The sequence below is a fragment of the Stenella coeruleoalba genome, assembly GCF_951394435.1.
Source record: "Stenella coeruleoalba genome assembly, chromosome: 14".
NCBI classification, from domain to species: domain Eukaryota; kingdom Metazoa; phylum Chordata; class Mammalia; order Artiodactyla; family Delphinidae; genus Stenella; species Stenella coeruleoalba.
The window spans coordinates 15928171-15947711 of record NC_137160.1 but is presented as its reverse complement, the minus strand read 5'-3'; the positions used below and the strand labels follow the sequence as shown (position 1 = coordinate 15947711).

The 19541-nt window shown below is 47.3% G+C and overlaps 2 protein-coding genes across 2 annotated transcripts in view; one reads left to right on the top strand and one right to left on the bottom strand.

The window, feature by feature from the left end:
- The window catches only part of CCBE1 (collagen and calcium binding EGF domains 1), a 524308-nt gene that overhangs the window by 33219 nt on the left and 471548 nt on the right, over positions 1-19541 (bottom strand). The gene's annotated exons all lie outside the window — the stretch shown is intronic.
- Positions 1-19541, top strand: part of LOC307196966 (O-acyltransferase like protein-like) — a gene marked incomplete at both ends in the record, with an annotated part of 63605 nt that overhangs the window by 36198 nt on the left and 7866 nt on the right. Inside the window, 5 exon segments of the mRNA XM_079942445.1 lie at positions 6769-6870; positions 12493-12658; positions 14086-14165; positions 18585-18644; positions 18646-18696. Of these exon segments, the coding sequence (XP_079798571.1) occupies positions 6769-6870; positions 12493-12658; positions 14086-14165; positions 18585-18644; positions 18646-18696 (459 nt within the window).

Here is a 19541-nt window from a genome sequence, read left to right as displayed (position 1 = left end):
TGGCCTCTCCCGCTGCGGAGCACAGGCTCCGGACGCGCAGGCTCAGCGGCCATGGCTCACGGGCCCAGCCGCTCCGCGGCATGTGGGATCTTCCCGGACCGGCGCACGAACCCGTGTCCCCTGCATCGGCAGGCGGACTCTCAACCACTGCGCCACCAGGGAAGCCCAAAATCTCCATTTTAAAGATAAGAAAATTGAGACTAAAGAGGATAGTCCTGGTGGACCCATCGTCTAAACCCAGGCAATCCGACTCCAGAGTCTGTGTTCTAGCCACTGTGCTGGCCTGCCTCTACCTCTTTTGGGTTAAATACCCCTTCCTTCGTAGGGAGATGGTGCTGGCAGATGGAAGCTATTTTTATTAAATGCTAAGCATTCATCCATCCAACCGTGCTGTATTGAATGCCTATTTGCCAGGCATTGTTCTAGGTCCTGAGGATACATCAACTGGCAAAACAAACAAGGGCTTCTCACGGGGCCTCCGTTTATGTCTGTGTGTGTGTGTGTGTGTGTGTGTGTGTGCGTGTGTGTGTGCATGCATGATTGGCAATAAACAAATAAATAAACAAGAAACAATCTATAGTAATAAACATCAGGAAAGAAATAGAACAGGGGGTTGTAGCTGTTTAGACTAGGTCAGACAAGGCTTGTCTGATGAGAGGCTATTTGATCTGAGACCCAAATGGCAAGAAAGAGCCGGCCATGGGAAAATCAGGATGAGACAGTTTCAGGCAGAGGGAGCAACTAGTACCAAAGTCTACGGCAAGAGAGGGAGAGCCTTGTTAAAGGAGCAGAAGGAAGGCTGAAGCATGGTGAAGGTGGAGGAGATGAAGACAGGAGAGACAGGCAGGGCTGGACTGTGTAGGACCTTGCAGCAACGCTAAGGAGCTTGAACATGGGTCCTGGCGGACTGGGGAGTTGTTGGATTGCTTTAATTTGGAAAGTGATATGATCTGGCATTTTAAGAACAATCACGCTGGCTCCTGTGTTAATAATAGACCTAAGAAGGTCAAGAACAGAAGCAGGGAGGTCGATCAGGCGACTTTTGCCATATTTCAGATGAAAAATGATAAGGCTTGGACTGCAGTAGTGGTGGTTAGAATAGAGAGACAAGGTCATGTTCAAGAAATGTCTTAGAAGTGGAAATGTTAGGACCTGTTGATGGATTGGATGTGAAGTGTGAGAAAAAGAGAAGCGTTGAGGACCATTTCTGCTTTCTGCTTTGGTAACTGAGTAGGTGGTGATGGTATTCATTGAGACAGAGAACACTGGAGAAGCAGGGCTTGGAGGGGAAAATCAAGCTTTCTTTTTTGGACAAGTTAAGATAAAGGGACCTTTTAGACATCCATGTAGAGATGGTAAGTAAGCAGTTGGCTGTGTAAGTCTGGAGATCAGTGGAAATGTCAAGGCTGGAGATGGAAATCTTGGAGTCCTTGGGACCCATGCAGAATTTAAAGCCTTGGTACTGAATCCTAGGACCTCTGGTGTCCCAATCTGTAGAAGCTGGGAAAAAGGGGAGGAGCCCCAGAGGAGTCTGAGAATGAGGGACCTGTGAAATGGGAGGACAAGGAAGACACCTCAGGGACCAGGAAACCAAGAGAAGAGAGCAGTTCAAGAAGGAAGGGTGTGGTCTACGGGGCTCACGCTGGGGGAGTTGAATATGCCAAGAAGTGATCTTTGCCTTTGGCAACATGAAGGTCTCCTGGTGACCTTGTCCACAGTGCCTCCGTGGAACGATGGAAGAGGAAGCCTGGCTGGATCGGGGCAAGGATGGAAGGATGTGGAGTCGCTGACTGGGGAGTGGGGCCGGATGGTTAGTGGGGATCAGAGAGGTCATTAAAGAGAGGCGATTCAAGGACATGTCTATGTAGGATGCCGGGAACGGCCGAAAAGGAAGGCACATACTGATGGGTGCTGGAGAGCTTGATGTTGGCCAAACAGCAGAGCCATCTTCTGATCGTGCCTCATTAAAAAAATTTTTTTACAAGTCCATGACATTAAAAAGTGTATGAGCAGGGCTTCCCTGGTGGCGCAGTGGTTGGGAGTCCGCCTGCCGATGCAGGGGACACGGGTTCGTGCCCCGGTCCTGGAAGATCCCACATGCCGCGGAGCACCTGGGCCCGTGAGCCATGGCTGCTGAGCCTGCACGTCCAGAGCCTGTGCCCCGCAATGGGAGAGGCCACAGCAGTGAGAGGCCCGTGTACCGCAGGCCTCTCAAAAAAAAAAAAAAAATGTGTATGAGCCACTGGCTTAGGTAAGAAGTAGCTCCCAAACAGGAATTACAAATAACCGTCCATTTTCTGCAGCACTTACTTTTCTGCTCTCCTGGTGTCTTGCTCCCTCTCCTCCTTCAGGTTTTTACTCAGATGTCACCTTCACAGCAGGCCTTCCTTGTCCTCTCTATTTATTTTATTTTATATATATTTTTAATTTTTTAAAATGTTTATACAATTTTTAAAATAAATTTATTTCTTTATTTAATTTATTTTTGGCTGCGTTGGGTCTTTGTTGTGGTGTGCGGGCTTCTCATCGCGGTGGCTTCTCTTGTTGCAGAGTACGGGCTCTAGGTGCACAGGTTTCAGTAGTTGTGGCGCACGGGCTTAGTTGCTCCGCAGCATGTGCGATCTTCCCGGACCAGGGCTCGAACCTGTGTACCCTGCATTGGCAGGCGGATTCTTAACCACTGCATCACCAGGGAAGTCCCAAAAACGTTTATACAGTTTTTAAAGGTGACTTTCCATTTGCAGTTATTACAAAATATTGGCTGTATTCCTTGTGTTGTATAGTACATCCTTGAGCCTATCTTATACCCAGTAGTTTGTACCACCCTTCCCCACCCCATTTTGCCCCTCCCCTCTCTCCCCACTGGTAACTAGTAGTTTGTTCTCTCTATCTGTGAGTCTCTTCTTTTCTGTTATATTCACCAGTTTGTTGCATTTTTTTAGATTCCACATATAAGACTTCATGTGTCCTGATTTATCGTTTTTCTTTATCTAACAGACTATAGATGCCACTTTATATTTATATATTTATTTTCTGTCTCTCTCCACTGGAACAGAAGGCAGGATATTTCTCTGCTTTGGGTACTGCTGTTATCAGCGCCTAAAGCAGTGCTAGGCTTTTAGTACTGCTCAATAAGTAGTTGTCGAAATGACTTCTTAATTGTTTAAGGACTCTGGCGCGGTAGGTTCTTGCGGGTAATGCAGAGGAAGTAGGGCACAGAATGAGCTGAGACCTGACCACTAGGGCAGCAGCTCGTGCTCGGAGGTGGCCAGAGTGACAACAGAGAGTAGCCCAGACGGGCAAGGGTCAGAGTCCACCGTCTGCACTGAACAAGGCCATGATATGGGAACCATTGGGCACCAGACATTCCAAGAGGGCATAGCTGGGTCTAACCAGGCAGTTGAAGTCCAAATGCAGGGTGGGAGGCTCTGGAGAGGGTGGGGAGGTCCGCCCAGGGGACAGCAGTTCAAAGACCAGAGCTCTGTTCCCTGCAAGGAGACTAGTAAGAACAAGAAAAAGACGCCTTAGGCTGGCTAGGACTGGTTGGCAGAGCTCCAAGTCCGCGGAGGGGAGCTGGCGAGGACAGATCAGGATGGCTGGAACCAAAGCAAAACTCAAGCTGGAGACTTGCCACTAGGAGGGAAGAATGAAGGGCACGAAAGGCCACTGGTCATCCCAAGGCCATCAGTGGGAATCAGAGACAACAGAGAGCCATTGGGTCAGCCCTGAGTTATCCACAACACAGGCCAAGGCCACAGAGATTTCAGATGTCCAAGAAAACTACAGAAAAGCACCGTTTTTATTATAAAGATAACCTACCTGACCCTGGGCTCAGTCTGGGGCCCAGGGAGTGCTTGCTTTTATCAGTGCTCCTCAGAATATGGTCTCTTCCAGCATCATCTGGAAGCTTGTCAGAAATGCAGATTCTCGGGCCCCACCCCAGGTCCACTGAATCAGGCACTCTGACTGTAACAAGCCCTCCAGGTGATGCTGCTGCCCGCTAACATCTGAGAACCACCGTGCCAGCCCTGGCGTGAAAAGCTGAGAGTGGCAGAGTGGGAGCCAACAGATCCTGACACAGTGCAAGAGACGACATACGTTTCTTTTTTCCTATTTGCTTCTGTTTCTCATTGTCAGTCTCAGTAACTGTTTTTTCTTTTCCCCTTCCAATTTTCATTTTATTACTTTAGAAAGTGCACATCATCTTTTAAATAAAACTTTCATTCGAACAATGGAAATATTACTAACAGTGATACGTAGTATTGCCATTGTGCTAAGAGATTAAAGTCTTTTATCTCATACAAATCTCACAATGAACCTATAAAGTTGGAAGCAATATCGGGCCCATTTTTACAGATAAGGAGGTTGATGTTTAGAGATGAAATAACTTGCCCAAGTCCTCCCAACTAGGGAAGTTAGAATCAGAACTGAAACATAATGTTTTTTCATGGCAAATCTATGTCTTAATCACTGTCATATATTTACATAGTAATACTGAACACTTCTGATTATCACTGGTGATGGTTTTGGAATCCTTTTCTATCTCTCAGGCTGACTTCATACATCTGTGTTGCAGGATTTTATTCTTTCCCAGTCTGTTTAGGTCACTGGGTCTTTTGAGCCTCCTGGAACGAGTTCTCTTGTTCAGAGTGTGTTTTCCTGCCAGGCTTTCTCTTTGTTCTGTCTTTGTGAACTTAGGATGGTGCATGCCCGCACACAGAGTGAGAGCCTGATTCATTCTTTCCAGAAATTAAGAGGAGGCTGGAATCAGAATTGGCTGTGCGACTTCCTCCACTCAGCACTCTCTTTTACATGTCTCTATAAATTTTGTTCCTATTATAGTGAATCCAATTTGCAGCATCTCTAAAGAAACTCTTGCTGGAAGAGAATAAAGGCATTCTCCAACCCTCCCTGATCCCTTCCAAATCCTGCCCAACACATACACAGCCTTATTTTGCAAGAGGAAACACATTTGTTCTTTTTTTTAAAAAAATTTATTTATTGGGCTTCCCTGGTGGCGCAGTGGTTGAAAGTCCGCCTGCCGATGCAGGGGACACGGGTTCGTGCCCCGGTCCGGGAAGATCCCACGTGCCGCGGAGCAGCTGGGTCCGTGAGCCATGGCTGCTGAGCCTGCGCGTTCGGAGCCTGTGCTCCGCAACGCGAGAGGCCACAGCAGTGAGAGGCCCGCGTACAGAAAAAAAAAAAAATAAATTATTTATTTATTTTTGGCTGCACTGGGTCTTCGTTGCTGAACGTGGGCTTTCTCTAGTTGCGGTGAGCGAGGGCTACTCTTCGTCGTGGTGCACGGGCTTCTCATTGTGGTGGTTTCTCTTGCTGTGGAGCACGGGCTCTAGGCATGCGGGCTTCAGTAGTTGTGGCTCACGGGTTCAGTAGTTGTGGTGCTCAGGCTTAGTTGCTCCACGGCATGTGGGATCTTCCTGGACCAGGGCGCGAACCCGTGTCCCCTGCACTGGCAGGCGGATTCTTAACCACTGCGCCACCAGGGAAGTCCAACACGTTTGTTCTTTAGTGAAACACCCACAAGGGTCATCGGTATAAGTGTCAAAAGATTGGGAAACTCAAAAGGTACAAACTCGCAGTGCTGAGACCAATAAGTACCAGGGATGTAATGTACAACATGGTAAGCATAATGAGCACGGCTGTGTGTTTTATATGAAAGTTGTTCAGAGAGGAAATCCTAAGAGTTCTCATCGCAAGGAAAACAATTTTTTTTCTATTTCTTTAATTTTGTGTCTCTATGAGATGATGGATGTTTGCTGAACTTATTGAGATCATTGCTCCATGACGTATGTAAATCAAATCCTTATGCTGTGCACCTTAAATTTATACTGTGCTGTATGTCAATAATAACTCAACAAAACTGGGGGAAGAATGGTTGGGAAGCTCACTCACATACTTGCTTACCATCAAGTTATAAGCCAAAGGCATCGCCTCAGTTTCTTTAGCTGAACGTTCTGGGTAATGAATTTGTCATCAGGATACGTTGGTTAAGAAGAATTCTAACTGGGATCTTGGGCAGCCCACTTAGTCTTTGAGTCTCAATTTCCCGACTAGGTAAGCAGGGATGGTAATACTTTCCCTTTTGCCTAGCAGGGCTGTTTATTCATCTATTCAGTCATTCACTCAACAAACATTTACTGCAGAGTTGTTTGGTATGGCTGGAGAAGCAAAACCAACACCATTAGTGAAAGTGCTTTGAAAATGATGTGACACTACAGAAATGGAAAGCCTTGATGTTATTACTTCAAAAGACCAATGTGGTTGTTATTAGTGTCAATCACCAAGTATTTCTGGCTCTCCTCCCTCCAGGTACTTGGTAACATTCCACTTCCTGGCCCCATGATGCTTGGGTGGGCTCCATCACTAGGTTTGACGCATGAGCAGTACCTGGTCTTACTATTACGCTAACAACTTTAAGCATGTCACGTCTGGGCTAGAACATTTACTTATTAACTTGAGGCCCTCCAGAACACTCTTGTCCTATGTCCTCTGCCATGGTCACTGCTGAACTAGCAGTTAGTGGCCGCTGCATCAGCCTGCCTCCCATAGTGAGGAAGTTGCTGAGCCCAAGGTGACTGGCCATGGACGTGTACCATGAACAAGAAAAAAAACATAATGGTTTTAAGACTTGAAGATGTTTTATTACTGCAGCGTAACTTACTGTGTCCTGAGAGAGACAACCAAATTAACCCATGAACTGTATCACTGATAAATCATTCCTGTGATCTATTCTTCTCTTTCTTTCAGTGGCTGGTTAAGTGCAAGGTCCTTTTTAAAGATGCATTGGAATTCAGACAAAGGAATAACCCCTAAAATCATACTCAGATACTTTCTCAGTTGCCTTACAAAGTAGGTTATTTATATAACTTCTTAATTCATTGTTGCTATGTAATCATTTATTAATTTTTAGTCTTTAACCCTCTTTTGAAAGAATTTTCCAAGAAAAATAAACTGAGAAAAATAATTTTCTTCCTTAAATACGGTTGCTCTTGCTGGTATAATGGCTTTTGCCAGTGGAAGATACCAGTATTCATGGTACTTTTTTTTTTTTTAGATTTTATTTTAGTTTATTTTAAACTTATTTATTTTATTTATTTATTTTTGACTGCATTGGGTCTTCATTGCTGCACGTGGGCTTTTCTCCATTTGTGGCGAGTGGGGACTACTCTTCGTTGCGGTGCGCGGGCTTCTCATTGTGGTGGATTCTCTTGCTGCGGAGCACAGGCTCTAGGCACGCAGGCTTCAGTAGTTGTGGCTCGCGGGCTCAGTAGTTGTGGCTCGTGGGCTCTAGAGTACAGGCTCAGTAGTTGTGGTGCACGGGCTTAGTTGCTCCGTGGCATGTGGGATCTTCTCAGACCAGGGCTCTGGTGTTCCCTGCATTGGCAGGCAGATTCTTAACCACTGTGCAACCACGGAAGCCTTATTCATGGTATTTGTCCTAATAGAACTTGAACTATATTAAACCAGCAAAAACACCCTTATTCCTCAGCTGATGGACAGCAGGTTTCAATAAACATACAGTCAGATTCTCATGGAATCTATGTTCGACAGAATTTGTATGGCTCATATAAATTAATAGCAATTGGATCCTGTAAATAAGAGACTAATGGTAATGATAAAAATAGAATAAGATACAACTGGGAGAGGGGCTGTTTGAAGCTTGGGACGATGGTCATTCCACTGTCAAGCAGAACTAATGTGTGGTTGGTCGGAGCAGAAAGGAATACAATATTGGGACAGAATATGGAACCAATGGGATAGCAGAGTGGCAGTGATGTAATGAGACAGCAGAAGTTTGAGGAGAAAAGGGAACTTCAACTCATGTAACCCAAACCCTTCGTTTATATACTTTCTAAATCATGGTTTGTTGCTGAGCCCAGATCTCATTACTTAGGGGCCATGGCTCTCTTGTTACACTGCACTGTCACAAAACAGGAAGGGAAGCTTTGAAACAATCTTCTGGGTTCGTCAGATGGACTAGGTAGGGTCTGACTCTGGTCTGCCTGGACTTGCATTCTGGCTCAATCATTTAGCAGCTGTGTGACCTTGAGTAAGTGTCTCAACCTTTCTGTGCTTGAGTTTTCTCATCTCAAAAATGAAAATAGGGACTTCCCTGGTGGTCTGGTGGTAAAGAATCTGCCTTCCAATGCAGGGGACACGGGTTCGATTCCTGGTCGGGGAACTAAGATCCCACATGCTGAGGGGCAACTAAGCCCGCACGCCATGACTACTGAGCCCGCACGGCTCAATGAGAGAGCCTGAGTGCCACAAACTACAGAGCCCACGCGCTCTGGAGCCCGCACGCCACAACTATAGAGAGAAAAAATTTTAAAAACCTGCACGCCACTACTTGAGAGAACCCGCGTGCCACAACAAAGAGCCTGCGTGCCGCGGCAGAAGATCCCACGTGCCCCAAGCTCCATTAAATCTAGTCCTCGTTCTGAATGCTTGACGGAATGCTTACTCTTTCAATATCTTTTGGGCACATGGCACTGGGTTGAGTAGCCTGTCCTGCCCTGTGATCTTTTGGAGGAGAGGGACTGGCATGCTGGCCAAGGGTTCTTAGTGATAAATGCCAAGATGGGTTGTTAGGGGTTGGGGTGTGGGATCCAATGGCCTGGTGGGTTCTGCCTGGGACTCTTGCTTCAGAAGAAAACTCCTGGAGCTGCGGATTGAAGAGCAAGAGTGCCAGATGGGAGCCAGGAGGAGAGTGAGTCCAACCCGGGACGAAACTTTGTCACTGCCGAGGGCCCGGGTTCAATCCCTGGTTGGGAAGCTAAGATCCCACGAGCCGAGTGGTGTGGCTCAAAAAACAAACAAACACACCAAAAATAAAACAAAATGAACACACACACAAAAGAAAAATAAGGGAAGCGTCACCAACCTTAAAGCACCCTCTTTAAGGTAAACCCAGTGAACAAGCAGCCCTGCTCCTAGCTATTCTGATGTTCTCATTCACGATGGCAAGACTCACTGTTCTTACTCAATTATGATTTATTACTTGCCTTTTTAACTCCAAGAAGAGTGGAAGTAAGATCATTTGCTCACTCGCTCTTTCTGTATTTATTGAGGGTCCACTATGTACCAGGCACCGTTCTAGGCTCTGAGGATTCAGCAGTTGAGAAGCCGTGCAAGTGCCTCTGGCATGGGGGTTACAGTCTAGTGACTAGAGATAGACAATAGATAAATAAACAAATATGCAACACTAAGTTGCAATATGCAAATCCATTTATAATAGGTCGGTGATGATAAGAGCCACAAAGTGATAATGTGGAGAAGGAAGAAAGACAGAGGGTCTTCCTCCGGAAAGGTAGTCAAGGAAGGTGACATTTATCGAGGACCCTGAAGGAATTAAAGGAATGTTCTCAGCAAAAAAATTCCGTGAGCAAAGAAGGATCCATGGAAGGGAACCAAGAACAAATGTCCTGAGGTGGGAGCCGTGGTTGATGTGTTTGCAGAATCTCAAAGAGCCCAGAGGTGCCAGAGTGGAGCAAGTGTCTTGGAGAACAGAAGGAATGAGGGCAGAGAGGGGGAGGGGAGGGGAGGGGAGGGGAGCAGATGGCCCAGGTCTGTAGGGCCAGTGGGCTGTCTTTAGGACTTTCCATTTATCCTGAGAGCAGAAGCCTTCGGAGGATTCCTGTAGGGGAGTGGCATGGTCAGATTTACATTTTGCAAGCATCGCTCTGGCCGCAGGGCAGAGAAGAGACTGGGGAGAGGGCAGAAGAGGGGGGCCCACGTGCGGGCTACTGCAAGTTATAGAAAAGGCAAAAACCCAGTTTCTAGGCGTAAGCCCTTACAGATGTTATCTCACGGGAACGAGGAGAGTAGAGGCTCTAGACCCTTACAGCTGTGTGATTATTCCAACTAGGAGCCACATGTTAAAAATTAGTTTAGTAGATTAAAAAAATTGTTGATAATAATGTCTAACTAAAACAGAGGTCATGTACTAAAAATAAAGGCACCCCTTCCAGTCTTACCTCCCACAGGACACCTGTGTTAACAGTTTCTTATGAATTCATTCTTGCAGGGATTTTCCACATATTGTTTACATGTACTTTCCCCACCCCGTCCCCTGTCCCCATGAATAGGATTACACTGAATGCAGCATTAGTTTGCGCATAGCTTTTTTTATTTAATGATTTAGTGCTGGCATATTTGCATGAAAGGGCTCACCTCACTGATTTTAAGGTTGCCTGGGATGACGCCATGTGGGTGGCCCATCCACCACGTATTTAACCGGTCCCCATGAATGGGCATGAAGGTAATTTCCAAGTTTTTTGCAATCTTAGACGATGATGCAAAGTCTATACATTTTTGCCCAGTTGTCTGGGCACGTCTGCAGGGTAAATTCCTACAAGTGGAATCCATGATTCGGTGCATCTAACGTTCTGATGGATATCTTCCAATGGACTTTCCCACCAGCCAGGTACGAGAAGGCCTGCTTCTCACACCCCCATGACACTGGCTGGTGTCACACTTTTTAGTCTTTGAAAACCCACTTTGACTTTAAAACTTCAAGGTCGGACAAAAATGAAGCGCATGTACATTTATATGACGCTTCCCACATTTCAGTTTTCTTATCGATCTCCTTTGATTCTCAGAAAATCTTAGGAGGCAGGAACCATCCTCCTTCTTAGAAGAATTTAAGGAACCATCGGCCCCCTTTTCCACAGAAGAGCAAAGGGAGAAATTATATGATTTTCTCAGTGTGAAAAATTTAGACAAAACTAGAAACCATGTTTCACGTTCCTTCCCCTGTACCTCCCCAGGCACAGTCCACCCAGCAGCCTCCACCCACCCCCACTGGCCCCAGCTTGGAGGCTGCCTGGGGCTGGACACTGGCCTCTACCCTGTCCTCTCCTGAGGACATCTGACCTGAACTCTGGTTCAGAGGGGAGCAGGGGGCTGACTTCCTCTCCCTGGGGAGATGGAGGGGACAGATGGTGGGAAGGTAGGCCGGGAGGTGAGAGCCCGAGGCCTGTGGGAGCAGCTGCAAAGCAGCGTGGTCAGATGCCTCATCTGGCAGGACCCAGGACCCAGTGAGGACTCTGCGGCTGTCGCCTGAGCTGATCTGGGAAGTTGCATCTTGGCATAGCTGGCGTCCTTTCTCTCTGAATCGGATCAGCAATTTCAGCTCTGTTCCCCAATACCCACCACTCCCCCGCCCACCTGGCGCTCTCTTGAAGGATGTCATCACTGTGGGGAGGAGAAGAGTCCCACAGGTCCGGGTCTAGGTGCAGACCAGAGGCAGGGTGCTGACCCCTATCTCTGTGGGGGGTTGCTCCCCCAGCAGCCCTGCCCTGCCCTCCCTGTCTGTCATACCCCACCCCAGGCCCTGACGCCCCTTCCGAGATGTTCAGAGGTGCTGCTGGGCCACGTGCTCTATCCTTGTTGCACAGACCTGCAGTCTTACATATGTTCTTTTAAAAAAGAGGACTCTGATGGAGGCCCACCCAGAATCCACGCCAGAATTGCACATGCCTCCCACGGTGTCCAATAGCGGCCACCAGACACGGGTGGACCAGTGAGATGTACTACAAGTGTGTAATACACACCGGCTTTTAAAGACTTGGTAAGGGAGTTCCCTGGTGGTCTAGTGGTTAGGACTCTGCACTCTCACTGCCGTGGTCTGGGTTCAGTCCCTGGCCCGGGAACTGAGATCCCGCAAGCTGCATGGTGCGGCTAAACAAAGACTCAGTAAAAGAAAAATAAGGTAAAACAGCTCAATATTTTTTTATATCGGTTATCTGTTGAAAGGATAATATTTTGAATATATTGGCTGAAAAAGTATGTTATTAAAATGAATTGTACTTTTGACTTTTTAAAATGTGGCCACTAGAAGATGTTAACCAAGTGGCCGACCTGTCTCCAATTATATTCTATTGAACAGCTCCGGTCTAGACATCTAGTGCCTTGTTCATCATCATTGTAGCTGCTGCAAATCCTGCTTGGAAGCAGGTAGTGTATGAGGGAGGAAGGAAGAAATAAAGTGAGGAAGGGAGGGAGGAGAAGAGGGAGACTGGAAAGTGATTTTCATCTAGGGAGGCCTCGTGGAAGGAGCATGCAACAATGTCAGATCTCAGTACTGCTACGTGGTTGGACCATCTGGGGCAAGTGACTCAAACTTCTCTGAGCTATAATTTCCTCATTAGTAGGATCGAGGTCATAGTTACCTGACAGGAGTATTTTGAGGTTTAGGAAGCTCCTAGCACAGTGGCTGACACGTACGACTTACTCCGTGAATAACAGTAGTTTTGCATAAGTAGCACCTGCGCCAGCACATGACAGGAGCTCAAGAAAAGCTTTTGAACCCACAAATGTATGCAGGTTTGGGGGGTGTGTGGGGAGGTGGTCGCCCACGCAGTATAATCTGTTTTCGAACATCTTATCTGTCACCGCTATGTGCCCACCCGGGGGACCGAATGGAACCTCTGTGGAGAGTCACCCTCTCGCCCAGCTTTTTCCTGCCAGGTTGCAGCCTCTTCACCTGTATTCAGTGTGCTTTTCGGTTAGATTGTTCTCCCTTGTGCCCTGGAGACCCGTCTGGGAAGTGCCCGAGTTCCACCTGGAGAACGGCCAGCAAGCGTGGTGGCCGAATTTGCTGTTGCTAGATAACTTCCTGTCGGTCCAGGATGCGGTGAGTTTTAAGTCATTGGCCGTGAAAGGGCAGAGAGGTGCAATCCGGTGTCTCCCTTCACATGGTTTGGTGAACTTTCCCAGAGCCAACCTGAGTCTGATCCGCTTTCTTCTGGTATATTCTCTGGAGTAATAGTGATGCTGTGGGTGGGAAGACTAGCCTCTGGTGATGGGGTGGGAGTTACGGCACCATCCCTGATGGGGCACTTGCTGTGAAAGCGGAGCGGGGGCAGGGGAGTGGGTCTGGGGGGACAGCCATCTCGGTGCCTGCCCCGGACACAGCCGCCCGCTCCTCCGTCGTGGTCCGTGTCGCCCCAGGGGGAAGGACACTTTCTTCATCTCCGCCCAGAGAACCAGTAATGAGACGGAACGCGGCACCACCCCCTCCCCAGAATGAATTCTATCCCATGCCCAGCAGGATCTGACAGAGCAACAACGTCTGTATATGTTGGTCATGGCTTCCTTAAAGCCCTAGTTGCCTCCTAATGAGTCTGGAGCAACTGGAAGTGAAATAGCTGTAATTAAACCATGTCACTGCTTTCACCTTGAAAGCACAGCTGAAAGGAGCATCGCTACAGCGCGGCTGCATAACCGCTGGCCAACCAGACGGCTGCCTCTAGTTCACAAGTGCCCAGCAGCTTCGACGGGGTGTACATCACTGTCTAACTGCCTTCCTGTGGACCCACGTCTGTGACGGGGTCCAGGAGGAGAGGCTGGGCTGTTTTCCCAGAGTCAGACTGGCTTGGGCCATACGTGGAACAAGGAAAGCTGTCACTTGTCTTGGATAAGTCTGGTCTCCCTGGGGCTGAGGGCGTGGGAGGGGAGGCCAAGGCGCCTTTTATCTCTGAAGCCCTGGAGAGAACTGCCCGCAGGAATTGCCTCACATTGAGTTAGAAATACAGGTAACCGCCTGGTGGCTTTGGCCCCCGATCTCCTGTCAATCATGCGTGGGACCTCTGGGGTTTCCCACAAAAGCTCGCCTGCAGCCAGGCCTCCGTTCTAAATGAACACATTCTCTCCACCTGGAGTTGCGGGAGGGCAGGAAGGCAAGGAAGAGAGAACAACATCGACCCTCTGACTCCAGCGCACCGTAAGGATAATTGATCCTTACATCCGTGAAACGTGATGGAATTTAGTTCCCACCACTGTCCTGGGAGATTAGCTATTATTGTTGTTTTCAACAAGAGAGAAAAGTTGTCTGAATTTCCAGTTTGTAAAATGGTAATAATATCTACTCCCCCGGGATTGTTATAGCGATTAGCTGAGATGAGGTATGTGAAATGTCTGTAACTCAAAGTCCTTTCTATTCCCATGGAAATTTCGCCCACCCGCCTGCTGAGTTCCTCCTCCTGGTCCAGGAAGGTGAACCGATGCGGAGCAGAGCTGGTACATGAAGGAGAGAAGTGAGCTTTGCTGGTTTCTTTCCAGTGCAACGGCTGGACGTGGTATCTTGCCAATGACTTTCAGTTCCATCTCGTGACCCCGGTGATCGTCTTCATCCACGGAAAGTGAGTCTAATTGGAGCACGTGTTTCTCCCCGTGTGGCCTCTTACATAAAACTGTTCAGAGAGTCTCCAGTTCTGGGCAAAGCAGCTTTTACGATTTAGGAAACGAACTTTCCAGAAGAGCGAGGACACCAAACCCGCCACTGTTTACTTCTTCTGAGTTCTCCTCTAATCTTTGTCCTACACAATCAGTCTGTATTTTTGCAGAGTTATAATCAGTGTGTCTGTCATATCCGGTCTCAGTTTTTTCCACTGTTCTTAGAAACATTTCCGCATCTGGACATGACCTGCTTACTTGTTAGTTTCAGGATTTATATACCATTTTTTATGGTGGGCACCTAGATTGTTTCCAATTTTTTTAAAAATTATTATATATTTATTTATTTATTTTTGGCTGCGTCAGGTCTTCGTTGCTGCACGCGGACTTTCTCTAGTTGCGGGGAGTGGGGGCTACTCTTCGTTGCGGTGCACGGGCTCCCACTGCAGTGGCTTCTCTTGTTGTGGAGCATGGGCTCTAGGTGCGCGGGCTTCAGTAGTTGTGGCTTGCAGGCTCTAGAGCGCAGGCTCAGTAGTTGTGGCGCATGGGCTTAGTTGCTCCGCGGCATGTGGGATCTTCCTGGACCAGGGCTCGAACCCGTGTCCCCTGCATTGGCAGGCGGATTCTTAACCACTGCGCCACCAGGGAAGTCCCTGTTTCCAATTTTTTATGATTATGAATGGCACTTCAACTAATGTCTTTGAACATATGCTACTTTTTCCTCTTCTGTACTTATTTCCTCGGGGGGTTATTTCCAAGTGGAATTACTAGGTCAAAGGGTAGGAACAATTTTGCGGTGCTTGTTACATATTGTGAGATTACTCTTCAGAAAGGTGGAGTAATTTATAGTGTCCCAAGCAATGCATCAGTGTACCTGCTTCCCCACGTTGGATGTTTATCACCTTAATTTTTGTTAGTTTTAGAAAAACTCTTAAGGCCTCAGTAATTCACGAGAGAATTATAGTTTGTGGACTGCGCATGCCATATTTTAAAAGATTTATTATTCTTTTTGTTAAAATACATGTTCAATTTAAGAAACATTGGAAAATATTAGGATAAAAAAGGGAAAAAACAATCACCTTAGACCTGTTTCCTCACTTAAGGAGAGGTGATTTTGCTATCCATATTTTGATGTTTATTCTTCTGATCTTTTATTTTGCACAGTTTTTTTATACACGAAAGGATTCTGCATAAATACTTTAGATCTTTCTTCTAATAGTTTTACGATATAAGCATTTTCCCATATTATTTTATTTTTTAAGTTAACATACTTTTAATGTCTGTATAACATTCCATTTCATGCATGAACTATGGTTTACCTATATCTTCCCCTAGTGTTAAATACTTAGATTATTTCCAATTTTGTAAATAACAGTCTCATAAACATTTTTGTGGTAACCATTTGTCTCCAACGCTGATATTTCTAGAATGCATATCCTTAAGAAGAATTACTGGGTCAAAGGGCATGAGTCTTTTGGGCTTTTGAAGTATGATGACAAATTGCTTTCCTTAAAGGCTGTATCAATATTCAGTCCTCTGGCCATCTAATTACACCATCGCCAATATGGACTATTAATAATTTAAAAAACCCCAAATGAAAACCTTGTTATTTTAAGATATGTAAGAAAAATTCATTTTTCACATCTAATTTGTAAGTCTTTGATTACTAGCAGTGGAGCTGAATTCCAAATATTTGTTGACCAGCTCTGTTTCACAATTACCTGTTAATGCCCTTTGCAAGGAGACATTTAAATCACAGGCTGACCCATGATGTTACCCACTCCAGCCACATGCAAGGACTCAAGTATCCTGGGCAAGGAAAATGCATCCAGTTTTTTTGTTTTTTTTGTTTTTGTTTTTGTTTTGGTGGCGCTGCACGGCATGCGGGATCTTAGTTCCCCAACCAGGGATCAAACCCATGCCCCCTGCACTGGGAGTGTGGAGTCTTAACCCCTGGACTGCCAGGGAAGTCCTTCCAAATTTTAATGTATCCTAAGAATTGAATACTTTTTAAAAGGCAGATCTGTCTATTTACATGCATATCTGAAGCACGTGAAGCTTCCTAACTTCAAATGTAGAAGAGTTTTTGGCTGACCACTTATAAAACATTGTTCCGTGCTTCCACTAGGTACAGAGGTAGTTTGCTGGTATAGTGAGCTTGAGTCAGAAGATGTGGTTCAAATCATGACTGATAAATTACCAGCTGGGGGACCCAGTGTAAGTCGCTGGACTCTCATCTTCATTGTTCATGTCTGTGAGATGGAGACGATACACTTCACATCAGGGCCAGAGGAGAAAGCGAGATCGTACATATGGGAGCTAGCACGTGCCCTCTGTGATGGGCTGTGGCTGCTGGAAGGGCTCTGGAGACATGGCGGGTGCCTGCAGGTACAGGTGGGCAGGTGTGTGGCTCGGCCAGCCCTGAAGCCCCAGCCAAGGAGAAAGGGCGAGCCTCTCCTGGCTCCCTCCGAGGGGCACTGGCAGCAGAATGCCCTGACTGCTGGTCAGGGTGTTTAGTGGAGAAAGGGTTGGTTTCTTCTGAGGCCTCTCTCCTTGGCTTGTAGATGGCTGTCTTCTCCCTGGGTCATCACACGGTCTTCCCTCTGGGGTATCTGTGTCCGAATCTCCTCTTCTTATAAGGACACCAGTCATATTGGATTAGGGTCCACCCCAATGACCTCATTTCACCTTAATTATCTCTTGAAGACCCCATCTCCAAATAGAGTCACACTCTGAGGTCCCGGGGTTTAGAATGTGGTTGGGTGGGTGCGGGGGGTGGAGGGACACAATCCAGCCCATAATAGTCTGTATTAGGAAGCTTTTATTAGAGTCTTTGTAGCGGTGGTAGCTAGTGGAGACCTGTCTGACTCCTGAGAAGAGGTACCATGGTTTGGGCTCCAGTCCTTCAGGGAGTTAAACAAATATTTCTTTGGGTGGATGTGGGTTTTTACTGGATGGCCTGACTGAATGGTTTACCACCCACAGAGGACAGTGAGTTCTTAGTACCTCCCCCCTCTAGACCTGGTGGGAACCTACTTGAGTGTCCTTATGACTGAGGCATCCTGGCCCCAATGTCAGCATCTTTCCGAGAGGCTGTCATGGAAGGTAGATTTCAATTCCTCAGCTAAAAACCAGCATTACCCAAACTTGTGACTATGCTACTACATTTAGCCTCTAAATGGAAAGAGGTATAAAAGGTAGGGCTTTTGTTCCTTCAGATAACACACTCTTATAGAATTCTAGTAATTCAAGGAGGACTGAACTGGAGGGTCTGGCAAAAGGCACGGTAAACATACAGCATTGTTACCATACCTTTCCTGCCCACACTCATGGCAGACATTACTAGTCAATCACTGCACCACTGAGCTAGGATTCCTCTTCCATTCCAAGCATTAACACTAAACTAGAATTGCCACTCTAGATAAAAATAATTTGCTCCCTGTATCACTGTGGTGTTAAGCAAATGGTATCTCATCCCTTCCTCGGGAAGAACCATGGCAACTTCGAGCACTGAAATAGGACTGCTAAAGGCAGGATTGTGCTGGTTGGTTTGGCACTTGTGTTTGACAATTCTTCCATAGCACTGCAGAGCCTCCTGGTCCCAACCCTCACAATTCCAAGTAGATACAACCAAACAGTGCCTTGCTCTGAACCTGTGTCCCGAAATCTCATTTCCTGCCCCAGAACTGCCCACATACTACAGCTGGGACTCCTTCAGGAACCCTCTCAGCCTTACACGTGCAGAGTCCCAGACTGTGGAGGAGTTAATTTTTGTGGGGCCACCTTTGACCCAAGGGGGTATAGAAGACAGTAGGAAAATGCTTCTTTCTTTCATCGCCCAGGACAGTTTTGAGTTGGCTCCACAGAACATTCTGGCATTGGCCACCATGATACTGCATCTTTGCATTGGCCTTCCTGCTTCCCTATTCCAACCCCATCCCTTATTCCTACCTCCACATGAAGTACCTGCACCCTGATATCTGTCAGATTCTCCGTTCGGGTGGGTGGAGGGTCCCTGTGTCCCACCTGTGCCTGTCTCCTGAATCAACCACCACGTCTGTCCATACAGTGCTTCATGGGTGGCAAGGGAGATTCCCAAGCATGGTCTCCTTTTGAGCTGCACAGTAAGTTTCAGGGTGAAGATGAAGAAATTCAAGTTCAAGGCCCTGCCCGGGGCCCGGCAGCTAGTAAATGGTCAAGACTAAAGGCTAACTGAGGCTCTCTAACTCCAACCCAGCTCCGGCCCCACTCGGCCACAGCTGCGCCCATGGCAGCCTCTCTCAAAGGCAGGCTGGCAGGAAGCGCCTCTGATTGCCAAGGTTGCAAGTCTTTCGTGTCCACACATTTTGCGGTGAAGGAAAGTGAACGTCCTTTCTTCTTTGCAGAAATCAACACACCCTTGTCCTCCTCGGGGCCACGCTGTTCTTGGCATCTTTCACCGCCTCTGCTGCTCACACTGGCTTATAACCTTCCGGTAGCAGCTCCGTCAGAAGCAAGGTAACCGCGGTTCCCAGCCCGCCCTGCTCTATCCCTCGCCTGCCCTCGGACTGTGCAGGACCTCCCAGGCAGGGCTGCTGTATGGATGCCAGGCTCTTTGCACTGTGCACATCGGTTCCTGGAAAAACTCCTGGGTGGGAACTGTTCGGCCTTGACGGGAAAGTTGATTGCGTGTTTGTTTCCAAACTTCTGAACCTTTCAACTTGTGCTGGGGGTCTGCTCTGAAAACACAGGGAACTCACTGTTGCCCATTGAAATACTTCTCGGAGGAAAGGAGCGCCCCCAAGTGGCCGTACTGCGTTTCTCCTCCAGCGGCGAACTGCCGCTTGGAATCTCTATTATGGAATAGATAGACTGAAATTTAAGGAAGCTGGGGTTACCTCTTCAAGGTCACACGCCTAGTAAGTGATACGGTTGTGAGCTGAACCTGGGACCTTACCCACTATGCTATTTTGCCTTTCCAATGGGGGTGTATATAACACTTCTTCCTTATAACCACCCTGAGTCTTCTACAGGAGAAACTGATAAGATTTCCTGCTAATCTATTCTCAAGGCCGCAGTCAAAGAGATGAAAATGCAAATCGGATCCTGTCAGTCATCTGCTCAAATTCCTCCATTGGTCTCAAGGCAGAATCCCCGTCTGACCTCATCTATCACTTCCCTGCTTGCTGACTCAGGCCCAGCCACGCTGGCCTCCTTCCTTCCACACACCCAACATGCTCCCTCCTCAGGGCCTTTGCACTTGCCATTCCCTCACAGGAGAATACTTTCCTTTAGAACCTAGATCTTGGCAGCGCTAGCTCCTTCACTTCCTACAGGTGTCTGTGCATACATCACCTTCTCAG